The sequence below is a fragment of the Saccoglossus kowalevskii genome, chromosome 16 (genome assembly GCF_978046115.1).
Source record: "Saccoglossus kowalevskii chromosome 16, keSacKowa6.1, whole genome shotgun sequence".
NCBI lineage: Eukaryota > Metazoa > Hemichordata > Enteropneusta > Harrimaniidae > Saccoglossus > Saccoglossus kowalevskii.
Window position 1 is genome coordinate 9,800,233 of NC_140656.1, and position 22,644 is coordinate 9,822,876.

At 34.8% G+C, this 22,644-nt stretch overlaps 1 protein-coding gene across 1 annotated transcript in view; it reads left to right on the forward strand.

The window, feature by feature from the left end:
* The first annotated feature begins 7,610 nt into the window (after nucleotides 1–7,610).
* LOC102806550 (centromere protein V-like) overlaps nucleotides 7,611–22,644 on the forward strand; it is a 30,446-nt gene continuing 15,412 nt past the window's right edge. The window contains exons 1-2 of the mRNA XM_085490849.1: nucleotides 7,611–7,640; nucleotides 15,625–15,740. Coding sequence (XP_085346975.1) covers nucleotides 15,643–15,740 — 98 coding nt within the window. The 5' untranslated portion in view covers nucleotides 7,611–7,640; nucleotides 15,625–15,642. The remainder of the gene's footprint in view (nucleotides 7,641–15,624; nucleotides 15,741–22,644) is intronic.

Sequence of the window (22,644 nt, forward strand, 5' to 3'; positions counted from 1 at the left end):
ACCGCCCTAGGACCCGAATTGGCGGACCCATAGCCCCGACCAGGCCGAAAACGTCTGCCCGAACTTTCCCACCGGGACTTTCCCGCCACTTCCAACACGAGCATACGGAGGCTTATTGTAATCGAAGAAACGAAACAAAACGGAACGAAACGGAACGGGATAACACACATAATAAAAATTAAACTGTATTCAGTGAAAATAGGTTTTATACGCACAATATTTAAAAAAACAATTTGCTGAAAATAATATTTAAGCAATAAACCACCGCCGGAGACGAAACAAGTATATTTATTTACTTGCTACCCTTTTACATCAGGGGTTCACTAATTAGTAACTAGGAGCTGCAATAAAAATTATTGGAAAAAGCACATACTATATAAATGAAAAAAAAGGGAATTTAAAACTTAAAGGAAGTACAAAATATGAAACTTTTTAAAACTTAAAGAAAATATAAAAAAAGAAACTCTCACAATTCAATCAGTATATTTAACTTTCAGTCGTGTATTTAACATCCTAAAACATTTGCCGAAAACAACGGGATTTTAATTAGTAAACGGTTCGTTTCGCTAATTAAAGATAATCGGAAATCTGCAATCACGCGGCGAGACAAGGGTCTTACAGGTACAATAATCACAACTATCGGACGAAACTTGAGCAGTATTTTTACCTTTCAGTCGTGTATATTTATATACATAAAAAAGTGTCTATAATTAGCGAAACGAATCATTCACTAATTAAAATCCCGTTATTTTCGACAAATGTTTCATGGTGTCAAATACACGACTGAAAGGTAGATATACTGGTCAAGTGTCGTCCGACAGTTGTGAATATTGCTACGTGTCAGACCTGAATCTGATTACAGATTTTCGATTATCTGTAATTAGCGAAACGAGCCATATGAGTATTAAATATTATTATTTTCGGCAAATATTTTGTAAATATTGTGCGTATAAACCGCATTGCATTCATGCCAAAGTTTCTCGAAGTTGAATATAAAATGGCAATGGTATCTGATGGAATAAGAATCCTGGCAAAGTTGTGTGCATTGTGTATTAAACTATCAAATAAATGATCATATTCACAATCATGTCAATAGGTCTCATCTTTCTTCATCAAACAACGAATTACACCAACAGGAGTTGCATTCACAGTAACTTGTTTGAGTTGATCACACTCCACCTGAGTGCAAAAACGGCAGAAAATCATCGCAATAGGGGGTAGAATGTTCTCAATATATGTCTGAAATAGGGGGTGTTTTTTTCTTCAATATGTCTGCTCTAGGGGGTACTAAATTTACATTGCGTCCGCAATAGGGGGTATGGTTTACCAATGTGCTGCCAGCCCTAGGGTTCTATTATTTTTTTTTAGCAAGAACGCACATAGTGTAAGGTTTTAATATTGAGTGACCCCCCCCCCCCCGGGAATATGGACTACATAGTTACTGTTGAAATGGTGAAAAATTAGATAAATGTTTGCGGCAATTCAGGCCCGTAGTTTGGGTTGAATTTTGGAAGTGAATACAATTATGATCGTAGATTAGAACATATTAAAACAAACAATATTAATCACTATTTATCATCGTTTAAATCACCTGACTCAGTGAGGTAATTATCATTGCATAGTAATTACGAGCTTTAAATGTCAATCGCCGTCTCAGCTTAACAGCAGCCAAATAAAAAGGGTTGTTATAAATGCAAGCTTTTATTCGGTGATTCCGCGATGGTGTAATGAAGATTGCGTTCAAGCAGCTGGTGTCAAATATTAAAACTGTAATGGTGGTCACTCTCTGAAGGATGCGGTGGCCCTCGCTCAGTTAGTAATGTGGGGATCGAACGGGATTGATCGGTCCCGTAATTTTTCCAGCACAACACGACACTGTACTTCCCTTGTTTGGTTCATTAGTTTTGTATTCTTCAAGTTAATGAAGGCATATACACTATTTCTTTCCAGGTGTGTCAGCCAAATGTAGTCAACTTATTGGTTGAAAAAATCATTCAAAACAAGGCCGAAGATTTATCATCACGAGTTGTATCGGTCGAAGAGCCTTTTGCAGTCAACAATTTATCCCATTGTGTTGCTTCAACACTGAAACTTTTAGTTTTAGGACATATTACTATTATTTTATATGGTAAGCATACATCCCAATATCTCAAATTTTGTACGTGGTAACATATGATGAAAAAGATATATATATATAGTGCCTGACATGTTTCTTTTTGATGTCTTAGAAAATTGACCCCTAAAAACAGATTTACACTATACAAACAAATTTGAATACTGTAAGAAACTTGGTGGTATGCCATTGGTTAGTGCATTTAATTTGTTTGACGCAATCATTGTGCCAGCTATTTGTTATGGTGAGGAGATATGGGAGTACGAATATTCGGAGATCATCAAGAGGGTACAAACGAAATTTTGCAGATATCTACTTAGCGTTAATAGTTGTACAAACAATGTGGCGGTGTTGGATAAATGTGGAAGGCTGCCATTATGCTGTGTTTATTTCAAGCTTTGTATCTCATATTGGTTAAAATTACTTGAAGTAAAAGTAGCTGGAACCCCAAAACATGTTAGACGAGACCGGCAGACTTACTTGGGAGACCCGCATAAAAAAACTCCTGTTCAAATATGGTTTCTGCATTCTCTGGTTTAAAAAACAAGTTGGGGTACTACAAATTTCTTAGAGATATTTACTCAAAGAATAACAGATTGTTGTCAGCAAGAATGGCATGCCTCAATTTCACAATCATCCAAGCTGTGTACTTACTGGAAAAATTAAAGTAGTATTATAACCTGAGAGATACTGGCAAGCAATTATATACTGACGAGTTTTCGCTGTTTTGGCCATAAATTTAATGTTGAGTTAGGCAGACACACAAAAATACCGTTAGATCAATATTTTTTTTTTTTTTTTTTTTAAATTACGTTTACATTTAGCATTTGTCAATAACACTATGCAATTATGGAAATACTGACAGTCTGGGCTCACTTCTTCGCTCACTTCAATTTATCAACTAACTCTGTATCTTTTAAGGTATAGATGCAGGTTTGTGGGCACTTGGGAGTGAATTTTTTTGCTTTTTATTACCCAAACATGGCTATAGACTGTTAAAATTTCGCAACATTGTGAATAGTGGGACCTACTCGAAAGACGATTTTAAAATATAGAAAACAGGTACAATCATTCAAGCGCCGAGATGAATATGAATCCAGCCTAACCTAGTACCGAATGTTTACATGGATGTTGTATTGTTTTTAAAACGTGTTATGCACTTTTCTATCTATTACATTTTGTACGATGGGTTGTGGCCCTGTACTGAAATAAATAATAATAATAAGAATAAATTGACTGATAATAAAATGAATAATTGTAGACAGATTTCGACATGAAATCGTGTCACTTCTATGTGCGGAACAATTTGTAGTTGTGGGATCTAGGGTGTGCGTGTGTTTGTCTGTGGGTGAGGAATGGCTCAGGAACCCCTTCTCTAAAATGGGAAAATAGTTTAAAGATGATATGTGAAACAGAGCTCTAAGATACTAAAGAATACATTTTTTTTTTCGAAAATTAAAAAATTCACACGTTTCACACCATATATACATGTATTATTGTTATTTTTGAACCCCCTATTCAAAAGTGCTGGCTACGGGCCTGCAATTACTTCATAGTCAAGAACACTACAATTGAAAATATGCAGACAAACGAATGCTTCAAATTAGCTACAATATGAGAATGTTCGTAAAATTGCTCAGATGACAGATGCAATAGTTGCGAGGTTGCAACTGGGGGTGGATAGCCATGCTTTTCTGGCTGTGTGGGCATTTTCTCTTGCATTGCATTTGCAATTTCTTCAGGGAAGCAAAAGCAGTTAAAATTGTTCCAAAAAACGCCTAATCTGTGGCAATATATCACAATTGTACCAATACTTACAGTAACAATTATGATTTCAACGCTGACTTAACGTACAATAAATGTGAAATGTGGGGACTCTCGGACACGTGCAATTGGAACGTGGTTCAGTTATATTCTAAAAAAATGCTGATATCAGAACTGTGCGATTTTGGTAAAATTTTCACTTTTTGACTCCCATGTGCGAAGCACAAAATGGGAGTCTTTGCAGTTAGTGTGTCTGTATGTGTGTGTGTGTGTATGTGTGTGTGTATGTGTGTATGTGTGTCCGACTGTTCCACTGCTATCTCAAGAACCATACATCGGTTTTTGATGAAACTTGGTGCATAGATGCTCTGGGCCAATGCGCAGATTTGATTAGGTTTTGGTAAAAATCCATGCTCGTTAATTACCTAATTTGCATGATAATTAGCTAATTTTTAGCTGTTCTATGACTGTTCCATTGATATCTAAAGAACCACTCATTGGATTTTGATGAAACTTGGTACATAGATGCTCTGAACTAATGCTAGGTTTTGATTAGGTTTTGGTTAAAATCCATGCTCGTTAATTACCTAATTTGCATGATAATTAGCTAATTTTTAGCTGTTCTATGACTGTTCCACTGATATCTAAAGAACCACTCATTGGATTTTGATGAAACTTGGTACATAGATGCTCTGAACATATGCGCAGATTTGATTAGTTTTTGGTAAAAATCCGTGCATATTAATTACCTAATTTGCATGATAATTAGCTATTTTTTAGTGATTCCATGACTGTTCCACTGATATCTAAACAACCACTCATTGGATTTTGATGAAACTTGGTACATAGATTTTCTGAACTAATGCTAGGTTTTGATTAGTTTTTGGTAATAATCCGTGGATACTAATTACCTAATTTGCATAATGATTAGTCAATTTTCGGTTTTTCCACTGATATCTCAAGTACTAATCATCACATTTCAATGAAACTTGGTACATAGATGTCATATGACACTGCACAGACCTGATAGTTTTTATGGTAATATCAGTACATGTAATTACCTAATTTGCATAATTAATTAATTTTCAGCTTTTGATATAAGTAGTGAGCATTACATTTCAATGAAACTTGGTACTTACATACTCAAGGACTATGCAGAGATTGATTGTTTCGGATAAATATTTGTGCATATTAATCACCTAATTTGCATAATTAGTTAATTGTCAGCTTTTCCACGGGTATCTCAAGTACTAATCATCGCATTTCAATGAAACTTGGTTCATAGATCCTTTAGGACTATGCAGAGACCTGATTAGTTTCAGGGTAAATAATTGTGCATATTAATTACCTAATTTGCATAATTAATTTTCAGCTTTTCTACTGATATCTAAAGTACTAATCATCACATTTCAATGAATCTAAAATTATGCAGAGACCCAATTAGTTTTTTGGTAAATATTTGTGCATATTAATCACCTAATTTGCATAATTAACCAATTTCCAACTTTCACACTGATATCTCAGGTACTAGTAATCATCACATATCAATGAATGTTTATACATGGATGCTGTAGGACAATAGACAGACCTGGATAATTGTGGGTTAAAATCTGTACATATTAATTACCCAATTTTCATAATTAACCAATTTTAAGCTTTCACACTGATATCTAAAGTACTAATTTCCATTTTAATGAAACTTAGTACAAAGATGCTCTAGGACAATGTACAAACCTAATTAGTTTGGGGTAAAACTCTGTTCATATTATTTCCCCAATTAGCATAATAATTCATAATTTTTTGGTTCTAATCACATTTCAATTAAACTTGGTACATAGAGTTTTTGTTACATTGCGCAGACCTCATTAGTTTTACAATCAAATCTGTTCATGTTAATTTTCTGATTTGCATAATTAGTTTTCAGCTAAGTAATTTCAAATTATATTTAATGTGTCTCCAATACTCTCAGCACATGGGAGTTCTTTCTAAGCTTTCTTTGATTCCCATTTTTTTTTATTTGTTATTATTATTCGTCCACAGTGTGCATGTCGCTAATTTTTAGATAATACACTTGCCTCGCTTTTTTCCTCTGCCTTAAAAAATATGCATATACACGTGTGGTTCTGTGAAGGTAGTTAGCATTATGACATTATAACACAGTAATATACATCACCCTGATCACCAACGCGCTACTATGATCAGGGCGTGGCTACAGTGTGACAACATACTAGTATTGTTCCGGAAAGTAACCGTTATACTTTTAATTATTAAGTGGCTGCATTTAATTATAAATAACATCGCATTTGTTGTGCAAAAAACGTGAAATATTGCCCGTACATGGGTATCGATACGTAATATATACGACCACTTTTTTTCGTCTTAAATTGGTATATAGTGTGTAAATTAGGATTTGCTGTTAATACTTGATGAAACCGCCAGCCATGTACACTGCGATAAGGTTTAGCACTTGTATTGCTTTGGTATTTTCGTTGAAAATTCATTCCAAAAAAAAATCGGCTATCAGATACCCCAATTTTGATTATTTTTGTCACAGTACACGACAAAAAATGCCCGGGGGGGCTACTTCCATAGAATTGCAATACGGGTATGTGCCGCCCGACTGGGGTGTCATTTCACGTTATTTTGTTTAGAAGTGGGTAGCCATTTATCAATGGTTTGGTTTAGAAATGTGTAGCATTTATTTACTTTTTCACAGATCCTTATATTCAAAGCCAAATACTGGAAAAGGCTGAGTAAAATGCATCGCCCGGATGCGCTCACTGGTTGCGAAAGTTGTGAGCTGGGTGTTTTTTTTCCCTGAAAACACTTGTGTTTAGAAGTGGGTATATAAATAGAAAAAAAATGGTTTAGAAGTGAGTAGATAGATAGATAGATAGAATTTTTTATTTGGAACGTACCAATGAAATCTTGAGTAAAGTCCAAAAATAACAATAACGAAACAAAACATTCAGAACAACAAAAACTTACAGTATTAAAACATATCAAGAATATAGAAAATAAATTTTGCAAAAATGCTAAGAATGAAAAAATCATTACTTGAAACAATAATAGGAAATAATTCATCCATGCTAAAATCTTCCAGCTTTGGGGCATAGATGTATAAAGCTGCAAGGAATCTAGATCTTTGTTCTTTGATTTGACAATTATTACAATATAAAATGTAATGTTTCTCATCCCCTACTTCATTGCATTCATGGAGATTACATAGCCTGTTTTCCTTCAAAATGCCTTTATGTCTACCGGATTCAATGGGAAGAAAATGTGCAGAAGTTCTAAATTTAGTATAAGCTATTCTATGATTTTTATTTTTAATTTTTTCCAAATAATGTTCAAATTCAAAATTTTCTTTAGCACACCTGTAAAAGTCAAGCTTACAATTGTTCAACAAATTGTTTTTCCACTTCATACGGTACAAACATTTGAGCTTCTCTTTAAAAATATCACAACAATTATTCTGATGTGGGTCTGAATTAGTTAGATCTGTTATGACTAGTAATTTTTGTATAAAGTATGGTTTTCGAGAGATGGGCTTCACACCCTTACCCATTTAATGTGGAAGTAGCCCCCCCCCCCCGGGGAAAATGCCGGTCAACGCCGGTTTACGGTGTGTTTTTTTGCGTGCTCTTATTGCGTGCCAGCTTCTAATGCGTGCTATTATTGCGTGGCAGCTTCTAACGCTTGTAATGCGTGCTCTTATTGCGTGCCATCTTCACACTCGTTAGCTGGTCCGCTGGTCTATACGGTAGGTATTATCTGTCATCCCTTTTAAAAAAAAAAAAAACTGTGATTTCGTGACCATTACCATTTTCAGTAAATCACTCTAAACTAGCAGACGTTCTGAGTGAATAGTAAAAACGACCAGAAAAAACATATAGCCAGAACGAATATTACGTTACTTCCTGGTTACTTCTGAGTTTGTAAATTTTGAGAACTTAAAAGGCGGTGGTTGTCGCGCTGCACATGTGTGACATTTGTGTTGATAAACATTGATTTTACAACAATCCAATGCGTTCTTCTAATGGAAATCACAAGCATGGGGTTTGATCGAGCTGGGCGCAACTTGCAACTAATTGCCGCCGGTGACTCCTTAGATACATTTCAATCACCTGAAAATTCCTAATTAAAGCATGGTAACGTCTAAGTTTGTACTCGTTGATCTGGCCAACAGTCAAAGTCGCCATCTTAGTTTATATGGTTTTATTGAAACACTTAAAACGGGAGGGTCGTCCTCTGTGCATGTGCATTTTCCCCTCATAATAAGCTGAACGTGATTGGCCATTACAACTTAAAGAGGGAGGATTGTCATCTGCGCATGGGCGGGATTTGAGTCCCAATCGACAATAACTACCCATGCTAAAACACAAAGGCTCATGGGTAGACGCTTGTGTGTAAACAATGACATGCTAGGCCATCTGACGCATCCTCAAGTGACGACTGCCCCGCTTTAAAATTCCTCTGAAGGAATTAAAATGATTACACTAACCACTAGAACATATATTTAAAACAAAAAGAGAAAAATATTTTTGTTAATTTGCCAGAAGATGTTGCTGTCTAAGGTTCGTGTTATTTGATAAATTGGGCAACTATTTGTACATTCAGGTTTGTATCACCCATTAATTTTAAAAATTTGTTGTAGTCACTAATATTCATGAAGTTTATGTGTTTAGTAGTCTCTTCAAATAGTGCATTTCGCAATTTATCGTAAAAGGGGCATTTAATAATAAAATGGTACTCATCTTTGTTATGTTATTTTCCTATTTTGGTTTGGTGTACCTTCCTGTTTCAATTTTTAGATTATGGTTGCTCAGGCAGAACCTACTTAGACATTCACATAGTTCCGCATTCTTTATTTTGAACACATAATTTTCTAAAATTATGAGACCCATATCTCGTGCATGCAAGGGACGGGGACTCCCCATCAGGCCAGAAATGTCTAAGAAACAGTTAATGAAACTTTTAAATGAAATGTCATCAATCTGAGGAAAGCCATCAAATCTAAAAGCAATATGACATGTTTATATATACCGGTACCATTATGTATATCATACCAATTGTTATCAAAATTGGTCTTGACATATCCAAGAAATAACACAAGATGGGCAGTTAACATAGTTTATATTACAAATTGTTTCACCTTTTCACCACCAGAATTTCTCGCCAAAATTTTTCTGCACTTTTTTCTTATATTCTTCAATATTTCTGGGAATAAACACTAATTTTTGAGCCAAATTTGAGTCAATTTTCAGTTTTTACACAAACAAATTTTGTTTTAATCGTCGGAAGTAAATTGCAGACTATAAACGGGACTATTTTGTGAATTTGTGATGAAATCAATCACACCTATACCATGTATCCATGCACACTTGTAATAATTATCCCATGTTTTTAGTCTTGTTTGACAGGGCTTATGTTTTGACCTTCATGCATGTTTGCGTGAGTGTGTGTGCCTTCCCCTTTTTTTTGACATGCCTGGACATACTTTTCAGACTTTTCAAATACATCATGGAACCTTGATGCATAGAACTTTATTTTTCAAATTAAATTAAAAAATGCTAACTGGCAGCCGTTTTGTTTCATCGCATGCTGTTTCGGAACTATGACATGTCTTAAACAGATCATGTTTAAACTTCATACCTACATCATATCACACATATGCACATTTATTTATTTGGTGATTCAATTCAAGAAGACTGTCATCAAAACCAAGCATTTCTGCCATATCATTTTGTTTTTAACATGATATAAAAATGGCCGACTGGTGCCCATTTTTGTTTGAATGAATACAGTATCTGACATGCTTTGACTGTTCATGTACAAACTTGATATATTTTTTACTCCAGTATGCGAAGCACACAATGGGAGTCTTTGTAGTTACCCTGTCTATATGTGTGTACTTGCATTGCTATATGTTCCAAGGACCAAAATATTGATATATCATAGTCCTCGGAAAACATAATTTATATTAATAGTTAATTCAATTATTAATATGTTTTGCATAGCTTAGGTTTAGTATTGGGGGAAAGTATGGTTCAGTTTATTAGTCCCCGTTCGAACGAAGTCCGAAAATGGGGACTTATAATTCGGTCTCCGTATGTCCGTGTGTTCGTGCGTCCATCTGGAGTCATATTTCAGAATCCTTTTGACCAATTTCGTTCATTCTTTGCATGTGCCTAGTACTTTATGTGGGACATATGCACATGCAGTGGTTTAGGGATTCGATTCAAAATGACTGACTGGCATATATTTTGGACATGCTTTGTCAGTTTTCATTCAAATTTGGTACATAAATTATACATGTTAGGATACATGTCCTCCGACCGTCTGTACGTCCATCCGTCCGTCCCTCCGTCCGTGTGTCTGTCCATCCCGAGTATTATTCAGAATCCTTTCCCCCGATTATGTTCATTTTTTGCATGTGCCTAGTACTTTATGTGGGACATATGCACATGCAGTGGTTTAGCGATTCGACTCAAAATGGCCGCCTGGCTGCCATCTTGTTTTTTGAAAATGTTGTATTTTGGACATGCTTTGTCAGTTTTGGCACATACTTTATACATGTTAGGATACATGTCCATGACAATTTGTTTCAAAATCAGATCAAGAATGGCGGATTGACAGCCATCTGACTTTGGCCTTACTACTATATTTCCAAGATTTATGTACCATTTTCATTCGTATTTGGCACATACATCATACATGTCACTTTGTTTCATAATCAGATCAAAGATGGCCGAATAACGGCTGTTTTTATTTTTGGCCATATTACTATATCTCTGTCACCGATGTATCATTTTCATTGATATTTAGCATGTCATAAATGGATACATGTACATGTCAATTCAATTTGCAATTTGATCAAATATGGTCGACTGGCGGCCATTTTGTTTGTTTAAAATGTGATAATTTGGACATGCTTTCACTTGTGATCTATGTTTCTTTTGCTATGTCTTAAACAGTGTACATGCATTGCTATATGTTCCGAGGACTAAAATACTGATATATACCAACTTCCGAGGAAAACATAATTTATATTAAAGCGAATCTAAATGCGATTGTAAGACCCACCCGAGTATGAAGCCCATCCCTATGTTTTTACTTGGTATTTATCGAGTTGAGGGCATTCACGAGTGTTTTTACTGGGCGTCGACGATATTCTTTAAAATATGCGTGTAAAAGGTGTGTTTCATTTCATAATAATCGTTAGTTTGGTTCATGCTTTTAGTTTTATGAGAAAACTCGCATTACTTTCAAGTTCAGAGTGCATGGCGAACGTACACAACTTGATTCGCATCATTTCTATTCTGTCATTTACTCAGGATGAACATCGATGTTGCAATTCTGGAGTAATCCATATTTCTTTGAGTAGTAGCCTTCGAAAAGCCAAAAATGTGTTCGTCAAGGCGTGTACCTGGTTATTGGGCATGGTTTACTTTGAGACTATTATGAAAGGCCTAGGTTTTGAATGATGAGACATGTTGGCGACCGAGAAAGGTGTTTAAATTCTTCCTCCACACTCAGTTTACCCACGGTTACTATTAACCGTGGTTTATATTTCGGAAATTGCGAATCACCAGTTTTTAGGGGGAAAAAAATCATCGTTTTTTCGTTGCAATCAGTGCTACAGATCGCATTTTAACATTGCGGTAATTCACTTCCGCATTTCGTTAAAAAATCATCGTCAATAATCGGAAAATTTCATCATTACGACACATCATTTTGATTGGTTAATGAAAGACATGACCTGTTATGTCAGAGGATGTTGTTCCAGGTCAAATCGTGCTGAAAAACCTCATTGTGGAAAATTGTTTTGCGTCGAGAGTTTGCGTACGATCGAAAACATACCAAAACGAAGATAATGATAAATGCCTTCGTCCACTGTTTCCTCACAGACCCTACCCATTATTTCACCGTAAATTCAGACGGTATGTAAATCGTATTGTAATAAAATGTGTGTGTTTTTTATGAACATGTTTGTTTCTTCATTGTAAGTATCGTTCAAATCAATGACGCATTTTTTTTTCAAAAATAAGTATTATTTTCCCGAGCCCGGCGTGGTGAACGAATATTTTTTTTGGATAATTTTTCATTGTTTGCAAGATGGTTACAGTGTTTAACCCCAAAACAAAATCATTTTTTCTGAGTTGGTCCTCGAGCTCATCCCTTACTTTCCCTTTACGTGTTCATGCCTCCGGGCTTATGATCAGGGAAGTACGGTACACTGTGACGATTCAGATCAGTCCAGTGTGAGTGATGAGAGTATATCGTCGACGATGCCCCTTGTTCGGATGAAAGTTATATTTCAAATTACACGGAAGTCTGTGAACAATCTGCTTGGTGTTCCTGTGACACTTGTCCCATGATTTGCCAGTGCAGCCCCGTGAATACATGGACAAAAATGTTTCCACCACCACCCTACGATCTCAAGATTGCATACTCCAGCATCCATACTTTGAATAATTTGCACGCCGCACAGTGCAGTACTGGAAACAGCATTTATTAGACAGTTAGACAAAAAACAAAACAAAATGCCTGTCTCGATCAATCGCACATCCATAATGTTTGTATTTTGATATGCTTGTAAATAATATTAACGTAAAAGTCGAAACAACCTAGACTAGAAGTCAATTCACCAGTCCAGCCAGCTATGGCTCCCTAAGTTGCTTATATTTAATCAGATACTATTTCGTCATCATGCTTTGTTACTTTACCTGTTTATACCTCATGAGGGCGTTTTTTTATGGCAAGATGGCGCAAACGGAAGTCCTTCGCAGGTTTATGGTTTCTCATATTTAAATCATCATAACTCTGAAGATAATCATTTTTTTTAATTTTTTTTTTCAAATTTATAATCAATATACATAACTTGATAAATACAAACACCGAAATAGGGTCTATTTAGTTCCCCTTTAATAGTTAATTCGATTATTAATACGTTTTGCGTAGCTTAGGTCTAGTATCGGGGGAAGGTATGCTTATAGTTTATTTTAATTGTACCATACCTTCCCCCGATACCAAACCTAAGCTTGGCAAACATTTTTATGTTCAGTCGCGGGATATTCAAATCTTGTTTAATTAAATTTAATTAAAATGCAATTCTACATTGTATTGCATTGTAATTGAGTTTAATTAAACTCTATTTAAACGCAACCCTATATAGGAATGCGTTTTAATCGAGTTCATATCGCAACTATATTAAAAGTTAATTCAACTATATTAAAAGTTAATACAATGAAGTCCTTGGAACATATAGCTGCAATGAATGAATGAAGTTTATTTCACTATAAACATATTTACATATAATAATATTAAAATAAATGTGATATATAAACAGATGAGTAAATAAAATTAAGTAAATAAGTCTATAATTTGAATTTTAGATATATATATTTTTAGATATTTATATAAATTGTTTATTGTGAGGATCATGAAAATAGTTCCCTAGAACTCGTCTAGTCTATGACCCTTATATGTAAGTACCCGGTATGTATGTATGTGTGTGTGTGTACATGCATTGCTATATGTTCCGAGGACTAAAATACTGATATATACCAACTTCCGAGGAAAACATAATTTATATTAATAGTTAATTCGATTATTAATACGTTTTGCGTAGCTTAGGTCTAGTATCGGGGGAAGGTATGCTTCAGTTTATTTTAATATTAATATAATTGTACCATACCTTCCCCCGATACTAAACCTAAGCTTCGCAAACATTTCTATGCTCAGTCATGGGATATATTCAACTCTTGTTTAATTAAACTTAATTAAAATGCAATTCTCCATTGTATTGCATTGTAATTGAGTTTAATTAAAGTACAATTAAAATGCAACCCTATATAGGAACACGTTTTAATTGAGTTCATAACGCAACTATATTAAAAGTTAACATATAGAAATACAAGTATGTGTGTATGTGCGTCTGTCCGTTCCACTGATATCTCAAGAACCGCATGTTGGTTTTTAGTGAAACTTGGTGTATAGATGCTCTGGGCTAATGCCCAGAATTGATTAGGTTTTGGTTGAAAGCATGCATATTAATTATCTGATTTGCATGATAATTAGCTAATTTGTAGCTGTTCCTTGACTGTTCCACTGATATCTAAAGAGCCATTCATTAGATTTTGATGAAACTTTGTACATAGATGCTCTGGACTAATGCACAGATGTGATTAGTTTTGGGTAAAAATCCATGCATATAATTAACCTAATTTGCATAATGATTAGTCAATTATCGGCTTTTCCACTGATATCTCAGATATCAATGCAAATACCCGCTCAGCTTGGGGTTAAAATCAGATCATAATAATTACCTAATTCGCATAATATATCATAATTTTTATTCTAATCACATTTCAATGAAACTTCGTACATAGTCTGTGACAGTACTGATCTTAATTCAGTGAATCTTGGTACATATGTACTCTAACGCAATGTGATGATCAAATTAGTTTTAGGTTTATATACATCTATAATAATTACCTAATTTGAATAATAATTTACTTTTCAGCTTTCCACTAATTTAGTTAGGATTGACTAATCATCACATTATAATGAAACTTTATTGAGTTCTTTGACATTATTTTCGGACCGTTTTTCCAGTTTAGTAAACCGATCTTCAATAGAAATCTGTAGACGTGTCAGTTTGGAGTCAATAAATTCTTTCAACTGAATAACAATGTCGCTATTGTCTTTACCTGCTGTCACCTGTGTCGGTACGTGCGTTGATGATTCTTGAGTGTTTGAACCAAAAGACAATTTATTGTCGAATGTTGTAATCTTAGTATTATATCCTCCTTTTGTGGGGTTATTAGGGTTAGGACCAGGGTTCGATTCAACATCGCCACAAGATAGTAAACTAAAGAATAGCATCAAACGTACAGCGAGACTTGGGTCTAATCTTTCGGTCTCACCTGAATGGCTGCCGCTGTCACATCTCTGCATTCTTTGTACGGGTTGCAAAAAACATCCGATTTTCTGCCTTCACTGCACCACTGATACACTCATGATGACGAGAAATTGTCACACTAGTATTACTTTGTTAAACTAATAACCATTACAGGATCAGGTATACAGTTACTTGTCAAAATTTCGTATCCAGCGGGAGCGGCAAAAGAACACGTTCTTACTCTACGACAACGCCCTTGTATTCTTTTTCAGTCACTGTAAAATGACATTGTCCTCTGTAACATGTTATGTAATTACAATGAGTATACCTTGAGGCCGAGAGGCCTACAGTATTATGAATAAATTATATACATAATGAAACTTTGTACATGTGCACCCTGAAACAATTTACAGACCTAAATCTATGCATAATAATTGCTTAATTTGTATAATAATTCATTGAGGTAATCCACAGACATGATTAGTTTAATGTTGATAAACATGCATATTGATTATCTATTATTATTCCATTTATAATATCTAAAATAATCAGATTTAAATTAAATTCATTGCAAAAGTGCTCTGGAACTAATTAGACTAACCATGGATTAAAAATCAAATGTATTTTCTGTATGTATTATAAATTTTGATAATGTGAATCACAGGTTATGCATCTCAAATAGCAGACAAAAATTAGTTGCCAAGTTTTTTTTTTAATGTGTCTCGAATACTCTCAGCACACGGGAGTTCTTTCTAAGCTTTCTTTGATTTAAACTTAAAAACTCACAGGGACTATGTACCGGTAATGAAATTACTTGTTACCACTTTTTTTTTTAATGCAGGCTATTTATTTACATACAATGAGCAGTAAATTGGTGAGACATGTGGGTGGTTGCCATTGCGGAGCTGTCAGATTTGAAGTGTTTGCTCCTGATGTTGTAGAAGTCAGTGAATGCAAGTGAGTGACATATACTGGGACTGAAAATATTGCAACCAATTATAAATAACATCACATTGTACTTACAGGGATGCAGATAGATTCTGATCAACACCCAAATATTATTGTCAGGGTAACAAACAAAAGCCGAAAATTGACTTAACATATTATGCAAATTAGGTAATTAATATGCATGGATTTTTACCCAAAACTAATCAGGTCTGTGCATAGTCCTGGAGCATCTATGTAATTAATAGGCACAGATTTTTACACATGCGCCGGTTTAGGTAACACCAGACACCGTGCTAGTCTCGTCGAGTTCTGTTTTTTTTAAATACCTGTGACAATTATAACGAAATAACGTGTTAATAAGTGATTGTTAGTGATGTCCAGGAGTGAAGATCCAAATTTGGTGGGAAAGTCTGTGAAACTGGAAAGAAATGTTCAAGGGATATCCGCCTGTTGGTGAGTCGACAGGGATTGACAGCCATATTGATGACGCCATTAGTCCACAGATGGATGGTGCACCTCGCAAGGCACGTCGTGTAGAAAGTGACGAAGAAATTGCCATGCATACTACTAGCAGTATGGAGAGACCGAAACTGACAGATTCCGAAAAATTGGATTTAATATTATGTAGACAGGATAAAATTGAGAATAAATTCTTGAAATTAGAAGAAATAGAGAGTGAACTAGTCAATTTACGTAGAGAACAGGTGGACTTGACGAAGTCTTTAGAACACGCACATGCTGAGATTAACGACCTGAAAATGGACAAGGTTAGTAAAAGTGAAGGTAGTCAATTGAGAACCCGCCAAGATGATTTAGATGATAGGCTGCGCCGCAATAACTTAATCTTCTACAATATTCCTGAAATGGCAGAAGGACCAAATTGTGTAGAATTCATTCAAGATTTTATTAAGAATCACATGAAGCTAGACGGGAGCATACAGATTGAACGGGCTCACTGGACTCTGACTTTTACGACTAGGAGAGATAGAGTTCGTCCCATTTATGTGTCATTTCTATGTTTCCAGTCTAAGGAGAATGTACCCCGTAATGCGGCAAAGTGTTTGTCAAATAAGCCGTATAAAGGAAATAGTGTGTTTATATCAGAAGATTTTTGTGCTGCCACTCGGGCCGCTCGCAAAAATGTGTTGCCGATGCTACAAAAATTGAAAAGTGAAAAACCAGATTCGCGACCGTTTATCGCCTATCCAGCAATAATAAAGTACCGGGAAGATGGACAACTAAAAATACCGGTATATAAAGAATAAAACATTTCATAACTTTATCTGTGTAGCGAGAAAACTATTTGAGTATTTCATATTCAGCTGTACGCTGTTCTTTTCAGCACTTACTCATGCAGGTGACAACAATGGAGTTCAGCAGTTGACCAACATGCTTTGTGAACTTTGTGAACTTGATAAAGGTTGATCAGGTACAACTGGTAGTTGGAAGATTGAGATTAATATCCTTTTTCTCATTGAGTAATATTAAGTATACATATACATATATTATTTAACCTACTTTATGTTACTTTTCAGGTACACGCTTTTTCTGTTTTATTGGATATGTATTATGCCATATTTGTACAACAAAATAGCATAGTTGTTGGGTGTAATATTACACGGAATCACGTGATACAGTTAATTGTATGTCATTGTTCTATGCTTATGCGTTATCAGGGGAAATATTAATACTGCAATTACAAAACGTGAATTGCGTTATTTAAAATGCTTTAGTTTGGAAAGCAGCTTTAGCTGCAAAAAGAAAAGAAAAAGATTCGTAATGCGTTCTAAAATCTGTTTAAACTTTTCAGAGTAAAACTTCTTGTGAACTTGGCGAATCAAACATTTTAGTCGCAGGTTTTATTAGATTGAGTTTTCATAGTGAGACTAGCAACAACCACGGTTACTAAAAAAGACGGTTAGGAAACAAACCATGTTCTTTTCATTGGATGCGTGTCGCGGGTAAACATTTGAAACAAAAGACGTACTAATCTGTGATAAATCATTAACATAAAATGTAGACAGGAAATCACGCAAATATGACGTCATTTTCCCCAGAGATCATTGCAATCAACAACTGCACGCCATTTTATTGTGTCTCTCTCGATACTTTCAGTTTAACTATACTAAAGTGTAAGTTGTTCCAGTGAATCCTGACAAAACCTGTCGCTCGGTTTTAACTCAATACAAATTTGCCTGTCTTGTATGGCATTTTCGTTTCTAAAGAACAAGATCGACAGAAAACTGAAATAAAAAAACCAACAAAACATGATCAGAAAAAAAGACGTCAAAAAACCATACAAGTGTTTATATTTCAGCCATGCGAAAGTTTTAATGAGGAGCCATGATACCACATACATTTTGTTGGAAATATACAAAATATGCGATAAGATAACTGAAATAACCCACCCATGCTCTACAAAATGCATGTAAGCAGACCAAATATGCAACAACAGGCAGTTCCAATGAAATTAAGAACGGTTAAAAAGGGTTCAAAAAATTGATTTGCCAAAGAGACTGCTAGAAAATTGTACCGACAGTTCAATGTGTTCAACAATTGTAGCGTTGACTAAAATTGCATTTAACGGCACGCTGAATATTGCAACATGAAAAATTTACCAAAAAACTGAAACAAGGACAGACAAGAACAATTAAACAGGCATTTTATGAAACTGGCGGAAAATGTTGAATACATTTTCAACGATTTCTACGGCATCTACAAAAAAAGTGTTACGACTTTAAACACAATGGCTGATACAGTGACGCGAAAGCAAAACGATAAAATTTACTCTAATAAGCCCCCAAATCGAACACAACCTTCATAAGTACGCACAGTAGTATACTAAAAATTCATTTGGTAGAATTTTTTATAATATAATGTATTTTAAAATAGTAACTTAGGGGTTAGAATTTTCGTCACTTTTTCTTCCGGGACCCAAGCTTACTTTCATGACAAGTGAAAACGATAAATGACGATTCTGAATGTTACCACAGTCACAAAAAGTACTCATCCGAAATGTACGTGTAGTTCTTCATAGAGCTTGTGCACTAAACGTGGATTTTATATCAAACACGAGCTTAAAATTTCAAATTCGCGGAACATCATGTGATCGACACACAAATGAAACAAAATGGTGGGCCTTGAAATCTCAAGCAATAGAGGGCGTACACAGCACGACACGCATACTTGAGGGAGATTCACACCTTTTAACAATAGCGTTTCCTAACCGTCTTTTTTAGTAACCGTGCAACAACAAAACAACTTGATACTGCTCTTATTTAAATTTGAGCCTTTTTTCAACCAGCAGTGCGTTTTTGTTCTTGGTTTTTTATTTTCATCTGCCTTTTTGGTGAAGGGGGAGAGTTGTCTCCCTTTCTTTTCTTACCATGTTCAATTTTACTTTTTTGTTTCTTTGTGGTTTTCGTGTATTTTTTGTGAGTGGATGGCTTTGAGTTTTAGTGTGGGGTTATGTTATAGGAAAATACTATATGTAAATCATAATGAGTGATTTGAAAGTATTGTCGTTAGACGTTCAGGGGTGCTCTACTCCAGAAAAACGAAGGGATGTTTTCTGTTGGTTAAAAAACAAAGATTTTAATATTTATTGTTTGCAAGATATACACTGCAAAATCGGGGATGAGGATATATGGGAATCGGAATGGGGGCAGAAGTGTTTTTTTAGTGCGTATCGAAGTAATTCCCGAGGTGTGGGAATTTTTTTTAACAAAGTTGATGAATATACGATACATAAATGTAGAGGCGACGCTGGTGGTAATTTTCTATTTCTTGATTTAACTTTTCATTCACAACGGTTCACATTGGGTACCATTTATGGCCCCAATGAGGACAATCCAACTTTTTACTAAGAAATACAGAATATCCTGGATGACTTCGGGAATTTGAGTATAATTATTTGTGGGGACTGGAATGTCTCACACAATTTTAATTTGGACTGTAGTGGGTATGTTTCTTATAATAACCCAAAAGCAAGCCTAAAAATTGACAATCTAAAGAAAGCTTTTGATTTGATTGATATTTGGAGAGTCACCCACCCAGATTCTAGAAGATTCACTTGGCACAAAAAAAAGCACTAAAGCAAAGTCGTCTGGATTATTTCTTGGTCTCCCCAGACGTTTCCTCTTTTGTTAAAAATTCAGATATTTCGTACGGATACCGTTCGGATCACAGTACGACTACAATTATTTGTAATTTTTACTTACAAAAAAGAGGGAGAGGTTTCTGGAAATTTAATACTTCACTATTGCATGACAATTTTTATGCACAAAAGATTAAAACGTCAATCGAAGAGGTTGTTGAGCAATACAAAATTGGGGAGGGTGACACTGTATCGTCAGACAATGACTGGAATTTCTCTATTAACCCCCAACTATTTTTTGAAATGTTAAAACTTAAAGTACGGGGTACGACGATTGCTTACAGTACTTATAGGAAAAAGGAAAATGTGAACAATTTTCAACAAATTGAGAATGAAATAAACACCTTGGAACAAGAATTAAATATACCAAACTCAAATGATTTGGTTATTAAATTAGAGAATAAGAAGCAAGAGTTAGAAAATATGCAGAAAATTAAAACCCAGGGTGCAATAATGAGGTCAAAAGTTCAATGGATTGAGCATGGTGAGCGTAATAAACTAAACTTAGAAAACTTAGAAAAAAGGAATTATATTGATAAAACCATAACACATTTGAAAGTGGATGATGACTGGTTAATTTCAGACCCTAAGGAAATTTTGTACACCGAAAAATTGTTTTATGAAAACCTTTATACCTCGAAACCTACTGTACCGATTGATAATTGTTTTTCAGTCCTCTCCCCCAGTTTGTCGGAAATTCAAAAAGAACAGTGCAATGGTGAGATCACTTATACAGAAATTCTATCAGATTTGAAAAAAATGGAAAATAATAAGACACCAGGTAGTGATGGATTTCCTTGTGAATTTTATAAGTTTTTCTGGAACGATATTCATTATTTCCTGGTAAAGTCTATTAATTATTCATTGTCTCTTGGTTACATGTCGATTACACAAAAACAAGGTGTTTTCACTTGAATTCCCAAGAACGATAAGGACAAATCCATTTTAAAAAATTGGCGCCCGATCACATTATTGAATACAGATTACAAGCTGGCTTCAGGCTGTATAGCCGAGAGACTTAAAACGATTCTTCCGGATATTATTAGTGATTTTCAAACTGGATATATTAAAGATAGGTTCATTGTTGAAAATACTCGTTACTTGACGTGTTGCAGTACACTGAGCTTAACAAAATTCCTGGTCTGTTGTTATTGTTGGACTTCGAAAAAGCTTTTGACTCTATTGAATGGAGCTACATTGATGAGGTTCTCTTAAAATTTAATTTTGGTGCTTCTTTGAGGAGTTGGATTAAATGTCTTTACAAGGATTCTGTCTCGTGTGTTATAAATAACGGACATGCAAGTGAAATGTTTAAAGTATCCCGGGGTGTTAGGCAAAGAGACCCCTTGTCTCCATACATTTTTGACTCCCATGTGCGAAGCACAAAATGGGAGTCTTTGCAGTTAGTGTGTCTGTATGTGTGTGTGTATGTGTGTATGTGTGTATGTGTGTATGTGTGTGTGTGTGTGTGTCCGACTGTTCCACTGCTATCTCAAGAACCATACATCGGTTTTTGATGAAACTTGGTGCATAGATGCTCTGGGCCAATGCGCAGATTTGATTAGGTTTTGGTAAAAATCCATGCTCGTTAATTACCTAATTTGCATAATTAGCTAATTTTTAGCTGTTCTATGACTGTTCCACTGATATCTAAAGAACCACTCATTGGATTTTGATGAAACTTGGTACATAGATGCTCTGAACATATGCGCAGATTTGATTAATTTTTGGTAAAAATCCGTGCATATTAATTACCTAATTTGCATGATAATTAGCTATTTTTTAGTGGTTCCATGACTGTTCCACTGATATCTAAACAACCACTCATTGGATTTTGATGAAACTTGGTACATAGATGCTCTGAACATATGCGCGGATTTGATTAATTTTTGGTAAAAATCCGTGCATATTAATTACCTAATTTGCATGATAATTAGCTATTTTTTAGTGGTTCCATGACTGTTCCACTGATATCTAAACAACCACTCATTGGATTTTGATGAAACTTGGTACATAGATGCTCTGAACATATGCGCAGATTTGATTAATTTTTGGTAAAAATCCGTGCATATTAATTACCTAATTTGCATGATAATTAGCTATTTTTTAGTGGTTCCATGACTGTTCCACTGATATCTAAACAACCACTCATTGGATTTTGATGAAACTTGGTACATAGATGCTCTGAACTAATGCTAGGTTTTGATTAGTTTTTGGTAATAATCCGTGGATACTAATTACTTAATTTGCATAATGATTAGTCAATTTTCGGTTTTTCCACTGATATCTCAAGTACTAATCATCACATTTCAATGAAACTTGGTACATAGATGTCATACGACACTGCACAGACCTGATAGTTTTTATGGTAATATCAGTACATATTAATTACCTAATTTGCATAATTAATTAATTTTCAGCATTTGATATAAGTAGTTAGCATTACATTTCAATGAAACTTGGTACTTACATACTCAAGGACTATGCAGAGATTGATTGTTTTTGATAAATATTTGTGCATATTAATCACCAAATTTGCATAATTAGTTAATTTTCAGCTTTTCCACGGGTATCTCAAGTACTAATCATCGCATTTCAATGAAACTTGGTACATAGATCCTTTAGGACTATGCAGAGACCTGATTAGTTTTAGGGTAAATAATTGTGCATATTAATTACCTAATTTGCATAATTAATTTTCAGCTTTTCTACTGATAAAGTACTAATCATCACATTTCAATGAATCTAGAATTATGC